Source organism: Poecilia mexicana, unplaced genomic scaffold, assembly GCF_051168715.1.
Source record: "Poecilia mexicana isolate PSO_F unplaced genomic scaffold, ASM5116871v1 scaffold_21, whole genome shotgun sequence".
Taxonomy (NCBI): domain Eukaryota; kingdom Metazoa; phylum Chordata; class Actinopteri; order Cyprinodontiformes; family Poeciliidae; genus Poecilia; species Poecilia mexicana.
In genome coordinates, this window is record NW_028263390.1 from 6,876,836 (window position 1) to 6,894,172 (window position 17,337).

Consider the following 17,337-nt stretch of genomic DNA (forward strand, 5'->3'; position numbering starts at 1 on the left):
GGGGATGCAACCTAAAGCCACGTCACATTTATTTCACTAGTTATAGAACGCACTTTCGACACAAATGAACAAATTTGAAAACCTTGTCTCAGAAATTTTTTATATTTTGTTTTCAAATATATATATCTATATATAAATATATAGATATATATATATTATTATTACTACAAATATGATGTATCTGGTACGTATTATTCAAGAAACACATTTTATTTACTTTTCTTGCCGTTTTTAAAAACCTATCATCCAGATCTGAAGGGGGCGGTATTGAGCTCCACGAGCTGGGAGTGCTCGTTGGAGAAGGAGTGGCTCCGGTGGTTCGACTTGACATCACCTCACCCGGCGTGAAAGACAGCGGCTAAGCTAGATGGTACTCCGAATCGGCAGCTAGCGTGAAGGATTTGCACCTCCAGAGGAAGAGATACTGAACATAACTGTACCGCCATGGCTCTTTACGAATATGTCACAAAGGAGCAGCTGGCGGGGTTCGACAGATATAAGGTAAGACAGAAAATGCTGGGCTGATAGCTGTCACGATCCTGTTCGCTGATGCTGGGGAATTACACATTTGCCGGATGTTAGTTAGGTCTTTCGCTTTGATAAAGCTTTTTATCAACTAAATGTAATCGGGATGTATGTATCTTCATTCGTCTCATGATAAAAATGTTTTTTGTTTAGTTGTCGATTCTAACTTTTATTAATTTTATAGAATATCCCTACTGCTTATAATTATTGTTTGTGGCTTACCCTTTATCGCCACTGAGCATTAAGGCGTGTTTCTCACTACACCTAACACAGTGTTCTTAATTAAACATCCTTTTTATATTGACCGGAAGTGTAGTGGCATGCAGCCTCCTGCTTTACAAAGGTGCAGAAGCTAATGGCTAGCCATTCTTTCTCTATCCGATTTGACAAAAAGCTCTTTTCAAAGTTTCCAGAGAGGTTTGGTTTGTATGGAAGGCTCATTTGGTATTAATTGTTGTAGTATATCTGTCATAATACGCTAGTGAAGCAGAGGGAGGGATGAGAATTGTACACTAGCATAAAGCCGGGGGCTGTCTTACATTTTGTTTTAACTTAATCGGTTGAAAAATATCAAAAAACAACCAATTTCCTTTGCTTGTCGTCGTGATATTTCTATTTAGTTAGTTCCTAAGCAGAAATATCACAGTTCGGATATTTCTTACTTCCAGTTTGGACTAGAAGTGAATTTGTCCCAAATTTATTGATTATGCAGTTTGTCTCAAAAAATAAGAAGAGAAAATATGATTTAATGTAAAGTATGAGCTATATTTATAGTTGGTTAGCTCCTACAATTTCATTGTAAGCTCCACTTTCATTTTCTTAGTTGTGTTATTGTATTTCTTGTTAGTCATGTTCTTGTTAGTCATGAGAGGCGTTTTGCTAATAATTGTCTTTTCATTGCCTTCCTCCACTTGCGGTGTCCACTCACTGTGTTCCAAGTAGGCATTCAGTTTTTGTTATAAACTTGCGTAAAAATCAACACAGTTGCAGAAATTCATTAAACACACACACACACACATAATATCATCCGAGTGGTGCATCTATATAAAACAGAAAAATGACTCAATACTCCTAGTGCTTCTTATAAAAACAATGCATTGATTATGGCTGTCCGTTTAATGTTTTCTGGATTATTTTTATTGTTACTGTTCTAGTTTGAACACATAGACATCAAGCAGGGATAAGCAGTTGTTTGTCTTAATTGATGTAATGTTAAATTTAGATATTTAATGTCTGAAAAGGACCTAAAACGTCTTCAGTGAGGGGTGTCCAGACTTTGAATTGTAGAGTGGAATATGGCCCACAAAAAACTTGAGTTTTAAATAAAAACAAACACAAAAAAAATATTTAAATTTTCTCCTTCTTATATTTACATGCTTGACGATAAATTAAACATGATACTTTAATGACAGAAACAAATTGGCTTGATTTTTGTGTGTGTGTGTGTGTGTGTGTGTGTGTGTGTGTGTGTGTGTGTGTGTGTGTGTGTGTGTGTGTGTGTGTGTGTGTAGAAACTAGATCTGTAATTCATGAGTCATTTGTAGCCTGCTTCTCACTAGTATTCAGAAACAGGTGGGGGTCACTCTACACCTCCTTGCATCTTTTTATAAAGACTTTCAACAGGCAGAACAACACGATGGGAAGATTTTAATGTTTTTATTTTAAACCACGAGGTTTAAAACCTCTTTTAACCCAGCACTTTATTGCAGCCTCTGCTTGTGAAATAATTTATATTTTAGCTCCTTCAGACGTCTTGTTTATAACGAGAATCGATTTTCAAATAATTTACCAAGGCGTACAGATGAGTGTGTGTGTGTGCACTGTGCTTCTGTGGTTGGTATGCAGTTTTCTTCCTCTTTTGGAGATAAGAGTGCAAAGTGTGATCTGACTTAGAAAAGTTTTACAGTGTGATTAAAGTGTAGAAATTCTCACTAACAGGAAGAAGAAAAACACAACACTGATACAGCTGTATTGTAGTAACATTATGGGGTAACATTAGTGGGGTGTGGCTGCATTGTCTTGCTTCTTTACTGACAGTAAACACAGCTGTGGCTCCAGTGAAATATTTATTTTAAATAAAGTGGAAATGAAGATCCTGCTCCTCCTTTAAGGGATACAGATTGGAAAGATAGATTAAAAATCCACAGGAAATGGCCAGAGTTTACCAAAATAGTGACGTGACGAGCGGTGGACAGCGTGTACTCCTGACAGCTGCCACTGGGTCCGGCTACACTGGATCTCTTACGCGTGTTTGTCTTGCCGAGATAAAGTTACAGACACTGGAGCCGGGTTTGTTTTGGTCTCAAGACTCACTCGATGAGCCTGTAAACACGAAACACGTGTAAATGACATAGAAAATGAGTGCGAATTCTAATAGGTGTAAATAAAAAAATGACGGGATTTTTTTGTTTGTCTGTTTTTCGCAGTACAGCGCCGTGGACACGAATCCCCTGTCCGTCTACGTTATGCATCCTTTCTGGAACTTTTTAGTGAAGGTAAGAGTGAGACCTGTGGAGCGCTCCATCATTAATGAAGTTTCCAGCCGTCGGCGACAGCGGGAGACTTCGATAGAGCGTCCCAAAATATGCCTGACTAAAAAATAAAAAATACCGATTTTTAATTTGATTTGGAAAGTAGATTCATCTTTTTTTTTATCTTTACAACCCTTTCATTACTCACATATTTTCTGTCATTTATAGCTGCATATCTTAGCAAAAACGATAATAATGAGTAAGCAAATCTGATAAAGTGATATCAAAACACGATCCAAAGGTTGTCGACTGACGGCTGATTGCGCAGCGGGGTGAAAGCTATAAGGCTTCCGGCTCGAGTTACCGAGGCGGCGCACCTAAAGCTGCACCCAGAGAGCCGCGACTGGGGCAGACGGGGCGTTTAGGACGGGTTTCATTCCCAGTAAAAACAAGACGATAAGCCTAAAATGCTTTAATATTAACATACTATTGGTAGTAACACGTTGGAAGTCTTCGACCTCCAATTAGTCCCACTTTCTCTGGAGGGTGGCGTTTTTGGAAAAATGTCTCACCAGACTTTGCTGCGTTTCCACAAAACATTGCGATTCATTGTATTACATAAAGTAGTTTTGTTACATGCTCTTGAAAAAATTGAAAAACCTTTCCAATCATCGCCTTTTACCGACAAAATAAAAGCTTCACCTTGTGACATCATCGCCCGTAAATGGTAAGGTAGAGGCATTTTCCATATCCAGCCGGCAACGCAGAAAATAAAGTATTTTTTCTGACCCAAAATCATCCAAATTGAAGAAAAGTATTATTCATTCGAAAGGGAATCTGACACATTTGCTTATTATATTAAAGTATTGTTTTTGTTTGTTTATTTTGGAGGTAAAAGTATTAATAATAATAATAATAAAAAGATTTTGCAATCGTGATTAAAAAGAAAAATACAAAACATTTTGAGGAACTTTACCATTTTTGGCCCCGTGCCAAAAAGTTTGGACTTCCAGCTTTCTTGTAGTGGAAAAAAAATGAGGCAACACTTTTATAAAGAGTTTTAATAAAATAACAAGAGTAAAATGTGACTCAGATTTATCTCTCTGACCTGATTACAATAATTTTTTTAAGTACTTTGCTTCATCTATGCACAGAAATGTGTTTTACATTCTCTTTTCATTTTTGTGCTTCATTTCTAATGGATCAAACTCCATCATCTGTGTTTCTCTTTCTCTTCCAACAGTTTTTACCAACATGGCTGGCTCCGAACCTCATCACATTCACTGGTTTCATGTTCCTCGTGCTGAACTTCCTCATGTTGGCCTTCTACGACTTTGACTTCACTGCCTCTTGTAGGTCCATCACTTCGTTCCCGCTGGGCGTATTTTACCGTGACACACAACCATAGCCGCTGGGAGCAGCTCCGTCTTTGTTTATGTGGGGCCAAAGTGCGTCACTTATGGAAACAGGATCGACGCGTGTTGCTCAGGACAATTTTTAACTTATTAAATCTTTCACACACACACACACACACACACAGAGAATGTTATCAGTGTTGCCACGTTGGTGCGTATCTGTAATGCAGAAACAAAGGCTAACACGGTTTGTGTTGACATTCTGTGTTTTGGTGTGTCATCTTACCACAGACACTTTGACCTCAAAAAAAAACACACAAAAAACACTGTATCTTAAATGGATTTATGTTGAATTAGAAAAGTAGAAACCAGATATTTTGTGTGTTTCTGACTGTAAATGTTTGGGTCGTGTGCTAACGTCACTCATGTCTCAGCTGCAGGAAACCAGCATGTGCCTAGCTGGGTGTGGGTGGCTGCTGGGATCTTCAACTTCTTAGCCTACACTCTTGGTGAGTTCTGACCTCATAGACCTCTGGATTTTTTTTTTTTTTTTTCCCCCTCCCCTCCTCTCTCTGACTTTCTGAGAAGATCAGAGGTGGGGAGCGTTTCTCAAAAATCTGTTTGGTGGTCAGTTTATTATTTTTGACTCGGAGTCTAGGAGGCACTCAGCAGTGCTGAGAGCGAGGGGTCACACGTAACGCAGGCGCATGGAAACCGGTCATGTGAGGAAGAGCAGGCAGTTTGTAACTCACAGCAGTCGGGTAACATTAGAGGTGCAGAAAGAAATCGATCATGTTGAGAATTGCAATTCCTAGTCCTGGAAAATGCTCAAAAATTGATATTAGTTTGTCAATTTTTTGGTAAAATAATATTTTGACAATTTTTTAAACATATTTTTAAGACATTTTACTGATGGTGTCAGTGAGAACTTTGCATCCACTGTTCTTGAGCGTGAATCTCATTATTTTGGATTTTCTGTGATGGGTTTGGACCAGTATAAACATACAGCTTCAGCCATTTTTTAAGAGCTAGATTCAGTCACACAAGTTTTACTTTATTTTGGGTTCATTTAATCCGCACAGAGTCAAAAATATACACAACACAAATATCTGCCAATGACAGGCTAAACTCCTTCTGGATGAAATGTTCATGTCCAGATGAGACGCAGATTGACTTATCTGGACACAATCAGATACAAATACGTGAAGGATTCAAGGTGAGGCTTTCAGATTTAAGAATACAGTATCAGCCATCAGACATGGCAGCGATTAGCATCCCTTGGGGCTGTTTCACAGTTGACAGTGAGATCTTGAGCGTGTAGATTGTACACAGTGAAAGACATTAGAACTGGTTTTGATCTGGATAAACCAGCTTCTGGGATGTTTTTTTAATTAGCTTCAACTTTAACCAAAGAAAGAAATTGTGGACTGTTTAAGCTTTTATTAAAAAAAATATTAAGAAATGTTTTTTTTTACATATTTGTCAAAACTGTCAGAGACAGAAAATCTCTATCTTCTCCCAGAGCTCCTATTGGCATCTGCAATATACCGCTCGGTCAAAACCAACCAATCAGAGCCAGTTGGAGGGTCTTTGCGCTGTCAGTCAAGCTTGTGTACGTGCTTGCTCTCTACAGCTGGCACACAACAGCACAGCCTACCATGAATGCTAAGGCTAGTTAGCATGGCTACCAATAAGGTTAGATAAACAGTTTTTTTTTTTTTTGTTGTCGTTTCTCAGCCATTAGCATATTGAGCGATGCTAAGACCGACCTCCTGCCTCTGATTGGTTGTTTTTGCATTTTTCAGATGGCAGTAAGACCACAGGGAGGTGATAGAGGAGCTCAATTTGATTTATTTATGTATTTTTTCACAGATGATCTCTCATATTACACTGTCACAATATGGTGACCGTTTTTTAAATATGTAAAAAAAAAAAAAAATTATTTTGTAAACGTTACATACTGCAACTTTAAAAGACAGGTCAATGACACAAAGCCAATCATTTTAACTCAATTCTAATTTAAGGGTTGATTAAATATCTATACAAAATTATGAATTGTGAAGGCAACAAAAAAGGATGTAGTTTCTCTAAGTCTGTGTATTATTTAGCTTGTGTGAGACTGTTACATGTTTGGGTTATAGAAAATCCACCACAAATTCAACTTTCTTTTTATATATATATATATATATATATATATATATATATATATATATATATAATTCATAGAACGTTTTTGTGTTATTTCCATTCCGCTCTGCAAAACATGACACTTGAAACAAGTTAGTCCTTTTGACTTCAGTCACAACTTCTCGAGTTTAATTCCCAAAGACGCCGCCTTGTGGCTGTTAAGTTAAAGGGAAACCCAGTCAACTGTTTCTCCATAAGCACCTCTTTGTCCGGAGGTTAGCTCCATAAATCATATTAACCCATTTCCAGGGGACTCTTGGGTGGAAGTCCATATGTGCTGCAGCAGCAGTGGGACGTAGGAATGTGTGTCACTCTAAAGAATTTATTTGGAGTGGGCAGCAGCTTTATCCGGTCGGAGGTGTCACATATCTGTGCCTCTTTGTATCACTTGTCTGTAAACACATAACGTTTCTCTTTCCTTTTTCACCAGACGGCGTCGACGGGAAACAGGCCCGCCGCACCAACTCCTCGACGCCACTGGGGGAGCTGTTCGACCACGGCCTGGACAGCTGGGCGTGCATCTTCTTCGTGGCCACCGTGTACTCCATATTCGGGCGCGGGGAGAGCGGCGTGGGCGTGGTCACGCTCTACTTCATCCTGTGGGTGGTGCTGTTCTCCTTCATCCTGTCCCACTGGGAGAAATACAACACGGGCATCTTGTTTTTGCCCTGGGGCTACGACGTCAGCCAAGTGGTGAGGACCCCCAAACACACACACACACACACACATATGTAGAGATTATGGATTCAGTATGTTGGGCTCACAAAAGATTATTGTTCTTTTTGTCCCGTCTCCTTCTAGACGATCTCCCTTGTTTACTTGGTGACTGCTGTGGTGGGAGTGGAGACCTGGTACCAGCCAGTGATCTTTAACCTTCTCTACAGGGACCTCTTCACCTTCATGATCATAGGTAGGCTCTGATTGGTCGCATTAAAATGTATTGTTTGTGTTTTTGCTCCGGCTGCTTTTAACACGATCTTCTGCTGGTTTCCAGGCTGTTCGTTTACTGTGACGTTACCCATGAGCCTCTACAACGTCTTGAAGTGAGTATTTAATGCAAAAGTATTCATGCTGCTTGAACTTTTTCACACTTTCCCACATTCCAACCATGAACTTCGTCATATTTTATTGAGATTTTTAGGTAATCAACACTAAGTAGCATGTAATTGACTGTCATGATAAATTTTGCTAGAATTGTCCCAGAAAGCATTGCGATAAACGATAATATTTTTATTTTGTGACCATTTTCAAGTATTTTGTTGACAACAGCATAATAATGCACAATTGCCTTCTTAAAGATTAATCATACTTTCATTTTCTGCAGTACTCTTCACACTGGAACAGGAAAACATTTTAAATATGCAAAATAAAACACAATAACCAAAAAGAGTGGGTAGAAGGTACATAAAAACCACAGATAGCCAAAACCATAAACAAAATGGATCAGGAAGCTTTTGAACACAACCTTAGTCAGAGTTGCTCCTACTTTCCCAGTTGATATTTTTTTCCAACTGGGAAGTCGGAATTTCCCAGTTCAGAGTATAACTGGAACGCAGCATAAATGCAGTCCTGAACAAAAACCTGTCAGAGGCTGGAAAAGACCCTTAAATATACAGCCAGAGCTCAAGTAGAATAGTTTATACCAGAGCACAGTCATGTGCTGGATTGGCCTAGTCAAAGTCTAGACCTCAATCCACATGATAATCTGTGGCAAGACCGAGATTTGCAAAGAATTGTCAGAACTTTCCTGTCAAGCTGTCAAAAGCTGATAGAAACCTGCCCCCTATTGGCTTGCGTTGGTAATTGCATCAAAATGTGGTTCAGCAAAGTGTTGACTCAGGAGGCTGAATCCAAATGCACTTCACACTTTTCAGGTTTCATTTGTTAAAAACAAGAAAGAAGCGAAATCTTCCGTCTCCCAGTTGTTCGCTATTTCTTGCTCTCAAATGAAACCTCTGAATTCTGCGGTTGCCTTGCTACAACGTGACGACGTCTCGGCCTTGCGGATGTTTCAGGGCTTACAGGAGCAACACTCTGAAGCACAGCAGCCTGTACGAAGCCTTCCTGCCTTTCCTGTCCCCCATCCTCCTCTTCGTCTTGTCCATTGCCTGGGTCATCTTCTCCCCGTCCAAGATCCTGGACCTGCAGCCCAGGATCTACTGCCTCATGGTGGGGACGGCGTTCGCCAATGTCACAGTGAGTACCAGGCGTAAGCTTTTTTGTTTTTCTGTTTTTCCATCAAATTTCTGTGTTTAATCATAATTGTATGTGTCTGTTTTCCAGTGTAAGCTGATCGTGTGTCAAATGAGTAACACCCGCTGCGAGCCGCTGACCTGGCTGCTGCTGCCGATGACGGTGGTGGTGGGCGGAGCCGTCACGGGGGTCTTCACCAACGAGACGCTGCTGCTTTACTTATGGACAGCCGCGGTCATCCTCACACACATACACTACGGCGTATCGGTGGTAAGAACTCACACACTAACTGCATTACAAGTGCTGGGATTAGAGATAAAAATGCGACGTTATTTCGTTATTTATTGTTGAGATGAAGAAGTCTGGCATCGGGTTTGGAGTGACCAATCAATGTTTTTGCTCTGAATTAAATTATGATGGATTGATTTATTCATCTGACTCATGGTCCATATGGAGATAAGAAAAAAGAACAAAGACATTCTTAACTTGTAAATGGCTGAAATCCAAGATTTCCATCTTAGCTCGGCTGAAATCTGTTGAAGTTTTCGTCCGTTTGACCAAACAGGAGCTTGTGTTAAGTCCATAATTCCATAATATTGATGGAAAAATTCCTGCTTGGAAGTGAAATAATCTGCCAGTGGAATAAGATATTTTTTGCAAATCATGGATTTCTCCAGAAAACCTGCTAAGCCCGATGCTCGGGGTGCCATGGCAGTCATTCATTCAGCGGTCCATCATGTTTTTGAGTTAAAAAGTGTTTAAAGTTGACAGTAAATTTGAAAATATCACTTGATAATTATGTGTTATTAAAAGATTGGAAGATTGATACCTGAACACCAACTATAAAGTCTTAAAAAATGGAAACATAAAAAAAAAAAATTTGAAATAAGCAATGCCTAGCCTGGTGGGGGCACAAGTAAAGCCTGGTGGTCCGTAAGGCTTATAATACACTGGGGGAAACACTGAATATGATAAGTTAAAATGTGCTGTTCTACTGGCAGATTAACTAGTATTTTTTCCATCAATGTAGTGCCTCTTTGTCTTATTTCTAATATTTCCACTAAAAACATGATCAAAAGCTTTGGTAAGGTTTAGCAGTGTTGCAGCTTTGCAATATTTTGAATTTGGAGTTTGACGTTTGTTGTTGTCATCGGCAGGTGAAGCAGCTCAGCGACCATTTTAGCATCTTTGCCTTCTCACTGAAGAAGCCCAGCCGGGACTGACATGAGGAGGAACGAATCGGCCTGACGGCGGCAGAGGTCTAAGCTGCTCCTCTGTTCCACCTAACGACACTTCACCCTCACCGCGGAAACAGAGCCCCCTGCCCCCTCCACAAAAAGGACGCTGCAAGTGAAACGGACAGTGGGCCTCCTCTAACACACACACGACAAACGCAGTCACACTCGAACGCACATTCCCAAAGCGAACCGATCAGAGTCCGGTCACGGCGACGGGGTTGGGCCCCGGGGCCTCTGGCTTTTGTCACTGGTGATTGGCCGACTTTGTCGAGCCAATGAGGTGCTATTGTTTCCTACGGAAATGCGCTTCCGTCACGGCGGACGGAAGCCCGCAGGAGCCACGAGACTTTACCGGGGGGCCCCGTCATTACCCGGAGCATTCAGGATCTCTTCGTCCAAACCTCAATAATTAAACTGAAGCTAGTTTTCCGAGTCAAGACCTTTAACTGTCTGCTCCATCGGGTCGGCTCGCAAAGACGGACATGTGAGCTAAACACAGATTATATGGGTAATCTCTGAAGCCACATAGTATTATGAATGTATAGTAATGCCCTGGGAAAACGCCATTTCAGTTTAAATGTCTGAACAGGAATGTCTGACGGAGTGTTGTTGATCAAACCTGGGAACACTGGGAAACTGTAGCTCCAGTTTTGTCCAGAATTTAAACGTTTGGTCAATTCCCCCTCCCACCCCCTTTTTTTTTTTTTTTTCAATCTTCCAGTGACTCATCTGTGGTAAATGTTAACTTCTTGTATATATTCTAAAAACATTGTTTGGGGTGAAATTTCTGTAACGAAGCCTAAAAAAGTGTAAACATTTCCCTTCTAACTAATTATTGACTAACTGGGGCGAGACTCAAATCAGGTTGACCTCTACTAACCCTTTCTTAGTTTTTACTCGAGTACCAGCTCTCCCTTCCCTCTGAGGTGTCGTGTTTTCACGCTGATTCGTTCTTCTACTTCTTCTTTATTTCATTTTTTTTTTTTTTCATTTCATGTTTTTTTTTTAATCCGTTTTGGCTATGCTTCTCTCTGCGGTAGTTGTTATGTTGCGCAGCGCTTGAATGAAGAGTGCGTCCAAAAACCGCCAGCGGAGCGGACTCACTCTGAGGGACCAAGCCTCCGCACAGGACAGCGCAAAACCTCTGAACGCCGCTGGTTGTCTTGGGTTTTCTTTTCATTTCTTTTTCTACAATGTGGCGTAGAGCTAGCGTCGCTTTTGTTGTTTTTCAGGATGTTTAACGCCACCCGTCTTTTTGTCTCCAAGTTGGCGGGGTTTTTATGTTTGACTTTTTCACAAAACACGGTTTAAGTTTGTTGAGGCGGACATTTCTCACAACTGAAGATGCACCAGTCGGGGCTTCCCTGGCCGATACCGATTTTTTTTTTTAATATATATATTTTTTCTTTTTTTTTCTTGGAGGTTTGATTGCTACGCTTTCTTCTAAGGAATAAAGCAGAAATGTCTTCCACAGGTTCTCTAATAGAGATGGTAGTTTCGAATTTAACGGAGCATAAAGGAATATCAGTGGCATTTTCCTTTCATTTCTCTAATGTGTCTCAAAGTTTATGTTTATTACCTGAAACTGTGGGCATTTCATAGCTTTGATGCGCTTAAAGGACAGGGGGTAAAAAAAAAATCGGATCGGATCCAGTTGGGGAAGAATCGTCCCAGTTCCTAATGCTGTGTGATCGATCGGTGCATCTGTACATGCAACTTGTCTCTGACGGGCTGAAAAGTCAGCAACGTAGCATCATTTAATGTGTGTCTGTGTCAGAATCAGTTAGAATCACAAAATTAGAATATTATTAACATTGTCTCAATACTTGTGATTAATGCAGCTGAATACAAATACCCATCCACGGTTCAGTTTATCTATACTGAGTGTAGGCTGGGTACCGGGATGCCGGGTTTTTAAAATGTCCTTCCGTCATCCCATACGTAAAGAGTTATTTTCTTTTCCCAACATGCCGGAACGGTTAGAATTTTCTCCAGTTGTATAAAGAATGGCCCTTCCCCCACCTGTTGCTGTGCACATGTAAGATGTACAGATTTGGATGTTGGGAAGTAGCTACCTGAACAGGTAGCCTTACTAATTAACCAGCTGCTTGCATCTTGTTTTATCTGCATTTGTCCATGAAAAGCAGATAAGAAAAGGAATATTTTGTGAAATTAGCACTTGAAAACTACAGCTAAATTTAGAGGCGGTTTTATTAAAAATTTTCAGCTCAGATCTGTGTATCAGAATCCAAGAAATTATAAACAAATGTATGTTACACTGTTTTGACATTAGTAATCTGTACGTTGTGTCATATAGAAATCATTTTTGCTCTTTTGTGGAGTTTAAAATAGAAATTGAGTAATGTTATACATTTCTCTTTTAAATCTGGGAGCAAATATTGCATGATTCATACAGTTAAAAGTTATAAACAAAAGTATATACCATGATTGTTTTATTTAAAACAGAAAAGCAAAAATTTCCCTTCATCTACTAACTGCTCAGGCATCTAGTGTTATAATATAAAAAAATATTATGCCATTATATATAAGCCTTTTTTATATTTTGATGCAATACAGAAATTTAGTAGAGTCGCACTCTAAATTTAGTGGTTTTTAACTGATTATTTCAATGAATTTTATTTGTTCTGTGTTTTTTTGTTTTTGTTTTTTAAATGGACAATAAAAATCTGATATTGTCATGTAAATTTTTTAAGAGGTAATCTCGAGTAGCTAGCCTGTTGCTAGCTGCTTAACCGCCATCTTTCTCATGGCTGCAGGTTTTGTGACCGGAAATATTAGCAAACTGCCGATTTAGCTTTCTTTTTTTTTTTTACCTCAAACGTGCGGCAGCAGCAGGTGAGAAAGGGGCTTCACATACCAGCCGAAAACTCCAGCCGTTTGCTATCATAAAAATGACTTTAAACGCTAGGTTTGGTTTGACGGAATAACTGTGACCTTCCAAAAAGAAAAACCCGAGCCGTTCCCATACAGCCGTCTGTGGTCACGTTTAGGGAAAAGCGCCATAGGAAATATTGCTTTGAACGAGAGAAATAGCTAATAGCTCATGTTTGCAGGTGACTAAACGGTTACTAAGCAACGCCAAGCAGCTCGTTTTGGTTTACAGAGCTGCTGCACTGTATTGTGGGAAATCTGTAGTCCTTTAACGAACCCCCGCTGTGGGGACGCTAACGGCCGTCGTGATGTAATGGGTAAATGCACTGTCTGCTCTGTACAGCTCCGTGTCTACATGTCTATTCAGGAAGTACGATTGTATGTTTGAGTGTGTGTGTAAATACCTGTTTTATTATTTAATTTTATTTTTAAAACCAAGTGTTTAACGGTAGGCAGATTTTCTCCTGTAACTTGGACTCAATGCCAATCAGTACTGCAATCCACAAAGCTGTCTACACTGCAGCACTTAACACTGTCTATGTACTTTGTTTTGGTTTGTTTGAATGTTTCATTATTATTATTATTATTATTTTTCTGAGTTACCAACTGATTGGATCAAATCCATTTTTTTGTTGTTTTTTTCCCTCCTGTGGAATTTTCTGGGGGGGAAATGGTGGGAATTCCTGCTTTGTATGAACACTACAAGCACTGCTTGGATGCAGTGAGGGATCACCTGGGAGAGAACAACTGTGCCATTCAATAAAACAAAAATGAAATTTTCATGCAGTTACAGTCCTTGCTCTAATGTTCCTTTATGTAAGCTTTGCTTTGTTTTGCTTGAAAAAAGAAAAAAAAAGTCTCATCACACCCTGGGCTGTTGTGTACTGCAGCTCAAGCAAACACTCCAGTGTCATTGTGACTTTTTTTTTTTTTTTTTTTTTTTTTTTTTTTTTGGTGGTGGTGTAGTTAACCAGTGAAGGATGGGATTGCTCAAACACAAATAAAATATCGTTTTTATTAAAAACATTTTTGATCTATTCTTCTCAGATAGAACTGCACCTCTAGACCACTTGTATTTCCTTTTGTCTCCACATGTGGGCAGCAGAGGGCTGCAGTGAGCTAGTTGCTATAAGTTTGCAGTCTGATTATACTACGGTGAGGATGTATCAAATTTACAGTTAAGTCCAAAATTACTAGATTCATATTCAGTTTGTTTCTGAAAGAAGACAGAGAGGCATCCATCAAAAATACTGGGAAAAAAAATTTAATGTGCATCTATTTTGAAATATAGCCATGATTTAGTTACATTTTAATAGGAAACTATATTGAAATTTATATACTTCTCTGTGGGGAACACCGCAGTGTAGGGGTGTTCAAAGTGTGGCCCAGGGGCCATTTGCAGCTTCTGAACTGATTGTGTGTGGTCTCCCGGCTATACTTCAAGAATGAATCAAATTTGTCCCCTCAGCACAGGTGTTTGATGTAGATGGAGAGTTAATATTTTTAATGAGAACGAAATTATTATACACAAAATCAAATATTCTTACAAAAGAAAATGCTAGCAACAACACCAATTCCACATGTAGGCAGGCACCCAAAATCCATTTCACAGTGTTCAGACTCCCTTTAAATAACCAGATTTTTATTTTTTGCATTTCCCATTGTAATCCAGTGACTTTAACTTAAAATAAGCAAGTTGTTGTGCACTCAAACCTGCTTTTAATTTATTTATTAAACGTTTCTAAATACAGCAAGCATTTTCCAAGAAAGACCTAAATCCTGATTTTTTTTTCCCAACTGATGCCTAGAAAAATTGTGAAATTTATTTCAATAAGACAAACATGCAAAACCCTTTTAAAATTTTACGTCTATGATAATTTACACATCCCTCTCCACCAACAAATCTGACTACTTTTTTTTGTTTAATTAAAGTATTCAATAGTTATTTTACGGTTGAGTAAGGAGAGGGAAAACATCCAGTCCTTTTGACTTTATGATTTTGGCCCATGTGACAAAAGGTTTGGACTCTACTGCTGCAGAGAGTTGTCGTCAGTGTAAGATAAGACCTCAGCCGATTGTATTACCCTAATGCTATTTTGCAGAAAACTAACACGGGATCAAGGTCAAAAGTTTGTGTGGCGTCATAAACTTTTGTCACAACAAACATAAAAACATGGTTTTATGAGGAACAACTGAAATAATACTGAAGGGTTTTTATGTGAAAAGTGGATTCACGGTTGATGATGACGCATCTTACTGCTTTTTGGAGTGAGTCACTACAGTTCAGCTCTTACGTAGGTTTCCTGGCATCAAGTCAAAATTGTCTGATTTTTGAGCCATTGTTTAGCAGTTTTTTTTTCTTTTTTTCTTTTTACCGTACGGTGTTTCATAATGCTGGAAAATCCAACAATTATCACCGAATAATACCTAGGTTGCTAGCAAAAGTTGCTTATGAACAGTATTTTGATCCAACCTTTCGACGGCATTGTATTACAGTCATTGTTTTTCCCCACATTTTTTTATCAGTCTCATCATCATTCAGGACTTTAGTCTCTACTTGAAGTTGTCATTGATGACATTAGGAAGGATCCAAATATATCTGCATTTTTTTCTTTTTCTTTTGTTAACTTCATATTTTACTACAGACTACTAAAAACACTGACGAAAATAAAAACAAAACTAGATATACTGCAGAAATTATACGTGAGTGATAATCAGGATGTTATAATGCGTAAAACAAGAAAAAAAAAGTCATTGCTGATTGAAAATAAAACCTGCACTTATGAGAACGTCCAGCAGATGGCGCTTCAGATCAGCAGATTTTTGATAACTGAAGCCGAGCGCTTTAAAGTGGAAACCATTAAAGTCTTTTCAGCACCGTTTCCCCTCCACTGAACGAGTTTCACAGATAATGCAGCCGTTGGCATTTTTACAATCTTCTTCACAGTATGAACAACATGTGCTGAACTTAACACCTCTGACTCATGTGGCTCTGCTCTCTTTTACAGACTTCATTAGTAATTGATATGTATTTGTGCCTGCAAGCTTGTCTGGCAGCAAACATTTATTCTCCCTCCCTCCCCCATCCCAATTTTTTCCCCCCTTTTTTTCTTTTTATTGTCCTCATACAGAAACGTTTAAATCAGCCTCACTGGGAAGATATGAAAGGCCAGCAGAGAAAGTCGATGTGAAGATGAATACGATTCAGATAGAGAGGAGAGAGTTGGAGTCATCCCGAAGAACAATGAAGAGAAACTGGCGGTAGATGACTTGCGGGTTTGATGTAAATAACATCTCATTAGGGTTTTTATTATTAGCATTCAGAAATGCTTCGTTTGTTTGCGGATTCATCCAAACCAAAAGTTGTGATCAAGCCAGGAGGTTCCTGTGTGTGTGTGTGTGTGTGTGTGTGTGTGTGTGTGTGTGTGTGTGCGTGTGTGTGTGTGTGTGTGTGTGTGTGTGTGTGTGTGTGTGTGTGTGTGTGTGTGTGTGTGTTGGATTGATTTTCAGAGAAGGGGCTAATGCGTCATTGCGTCTAAGGAGTATCCATAACCCTTAGACTTCCTCTCACACAAAGTCCATCCATCCATATTCTGGCATTAGGAAACAAACAGTATGATGAAGATCAAGAAGCACAGCAGGTTGTGGAGATGTTTAAAGGAGAGTTACGTTACATGATGATTAAAAGTAGAACATGTGTAGCACAATTGCAACCCCATCAAGGCATGGACAGTATTTGTCAGAGAAGCTGCCAATAGCTGATAGCAGCAGAGAGATCCAGAGTAAAGGAGATTTTCCAGAAGGACAACTTTTTGTCTTCTCCACAAACGTGGCCTTAATGGAGAAGTAGCAAGAAAAACATGGTAAAGTCCCATTTGAAGTTTGCTACAGGCCATTTGGGGAACATTATCAACGTGTGGAAGAAGATGCTTTGGTCAGCCGAAACCAGAATTCATCAAAATGACACTGTGGTGGTAAAAGGATGTGCTTTTCTTCTGCAGGGACAGGAAAGCTGGTTAGAGTGGACAGGAAGGCTCAAGGCGTTGAATACAGGACTGTTCTGGAACTTATTAGAAGATGCAAAAGAAAGCATATCTTATACAGTTTAGGTTAGAATGGTCTAGTCAAAGTCTAGATCTAAATCTATTGGAAAGACTTGAGAATTGATGTCCACTGACTCTCTCACTTTTTCTTCACAACAAAAACAAAATCCTACCAACTACAAACTACACCAAGTGTTTCTGGTGTAGTTTGTAATGCAAATGTCTTAGTACACTTGAATTAAAACAAAACTAACTAACAAGTAATTTTTTACCAACATATAGAAGCTCGTATTAAGTAAGTAATTCCTTAACATTTACAAAAATGTGTCTGATTATTTCACTCATAGAAAGACGCTTTTCCCATGTTATAACAAGCTCCTATATCTTTCTGGAAAGTCCCTTATAAGTTAGTTTTGTCTTATTTAGACGCCAA

At 39.2% G+C, this 17,337-nt stretch overlaps 1 protein-coding gene across 1 annotated transcript; it reads left to right on the plus strand.

Annotated features, from left to right (window-relative positions):
- The first annotated feature begins 284 nt into the window (after window positions 1-284).
- Window positions 285-13,647, plus strand: selenoi (selenoprotein I). Its single transcript, XM_014969539.2, has 10 exons — window positions 285-501; window positions 2,952-3,020; window positions 4,240-4,348; window positions 4,786-4,860; window positions 6,969-7,231; window positions 7,340-7,448; window positions 7,533-7,581; window positions 8,554-8,734; window positions 8,822-9,001; window positions 9,889-13,647. Exons 1-10 carry the CDS (start codon window positions 445-447, stop codon window positions 9,994-9,996), a joined length of 1,200 nt encoding a protein of 399 aa, XP_014825025.2. The 5' UTR covers window positions 285-444; the 3' UTR covers window positions 9,997-13,647.
- The last annotated feature ends 3,690 nt before the right edge of the window (window positions 13,648-17,337 follow it).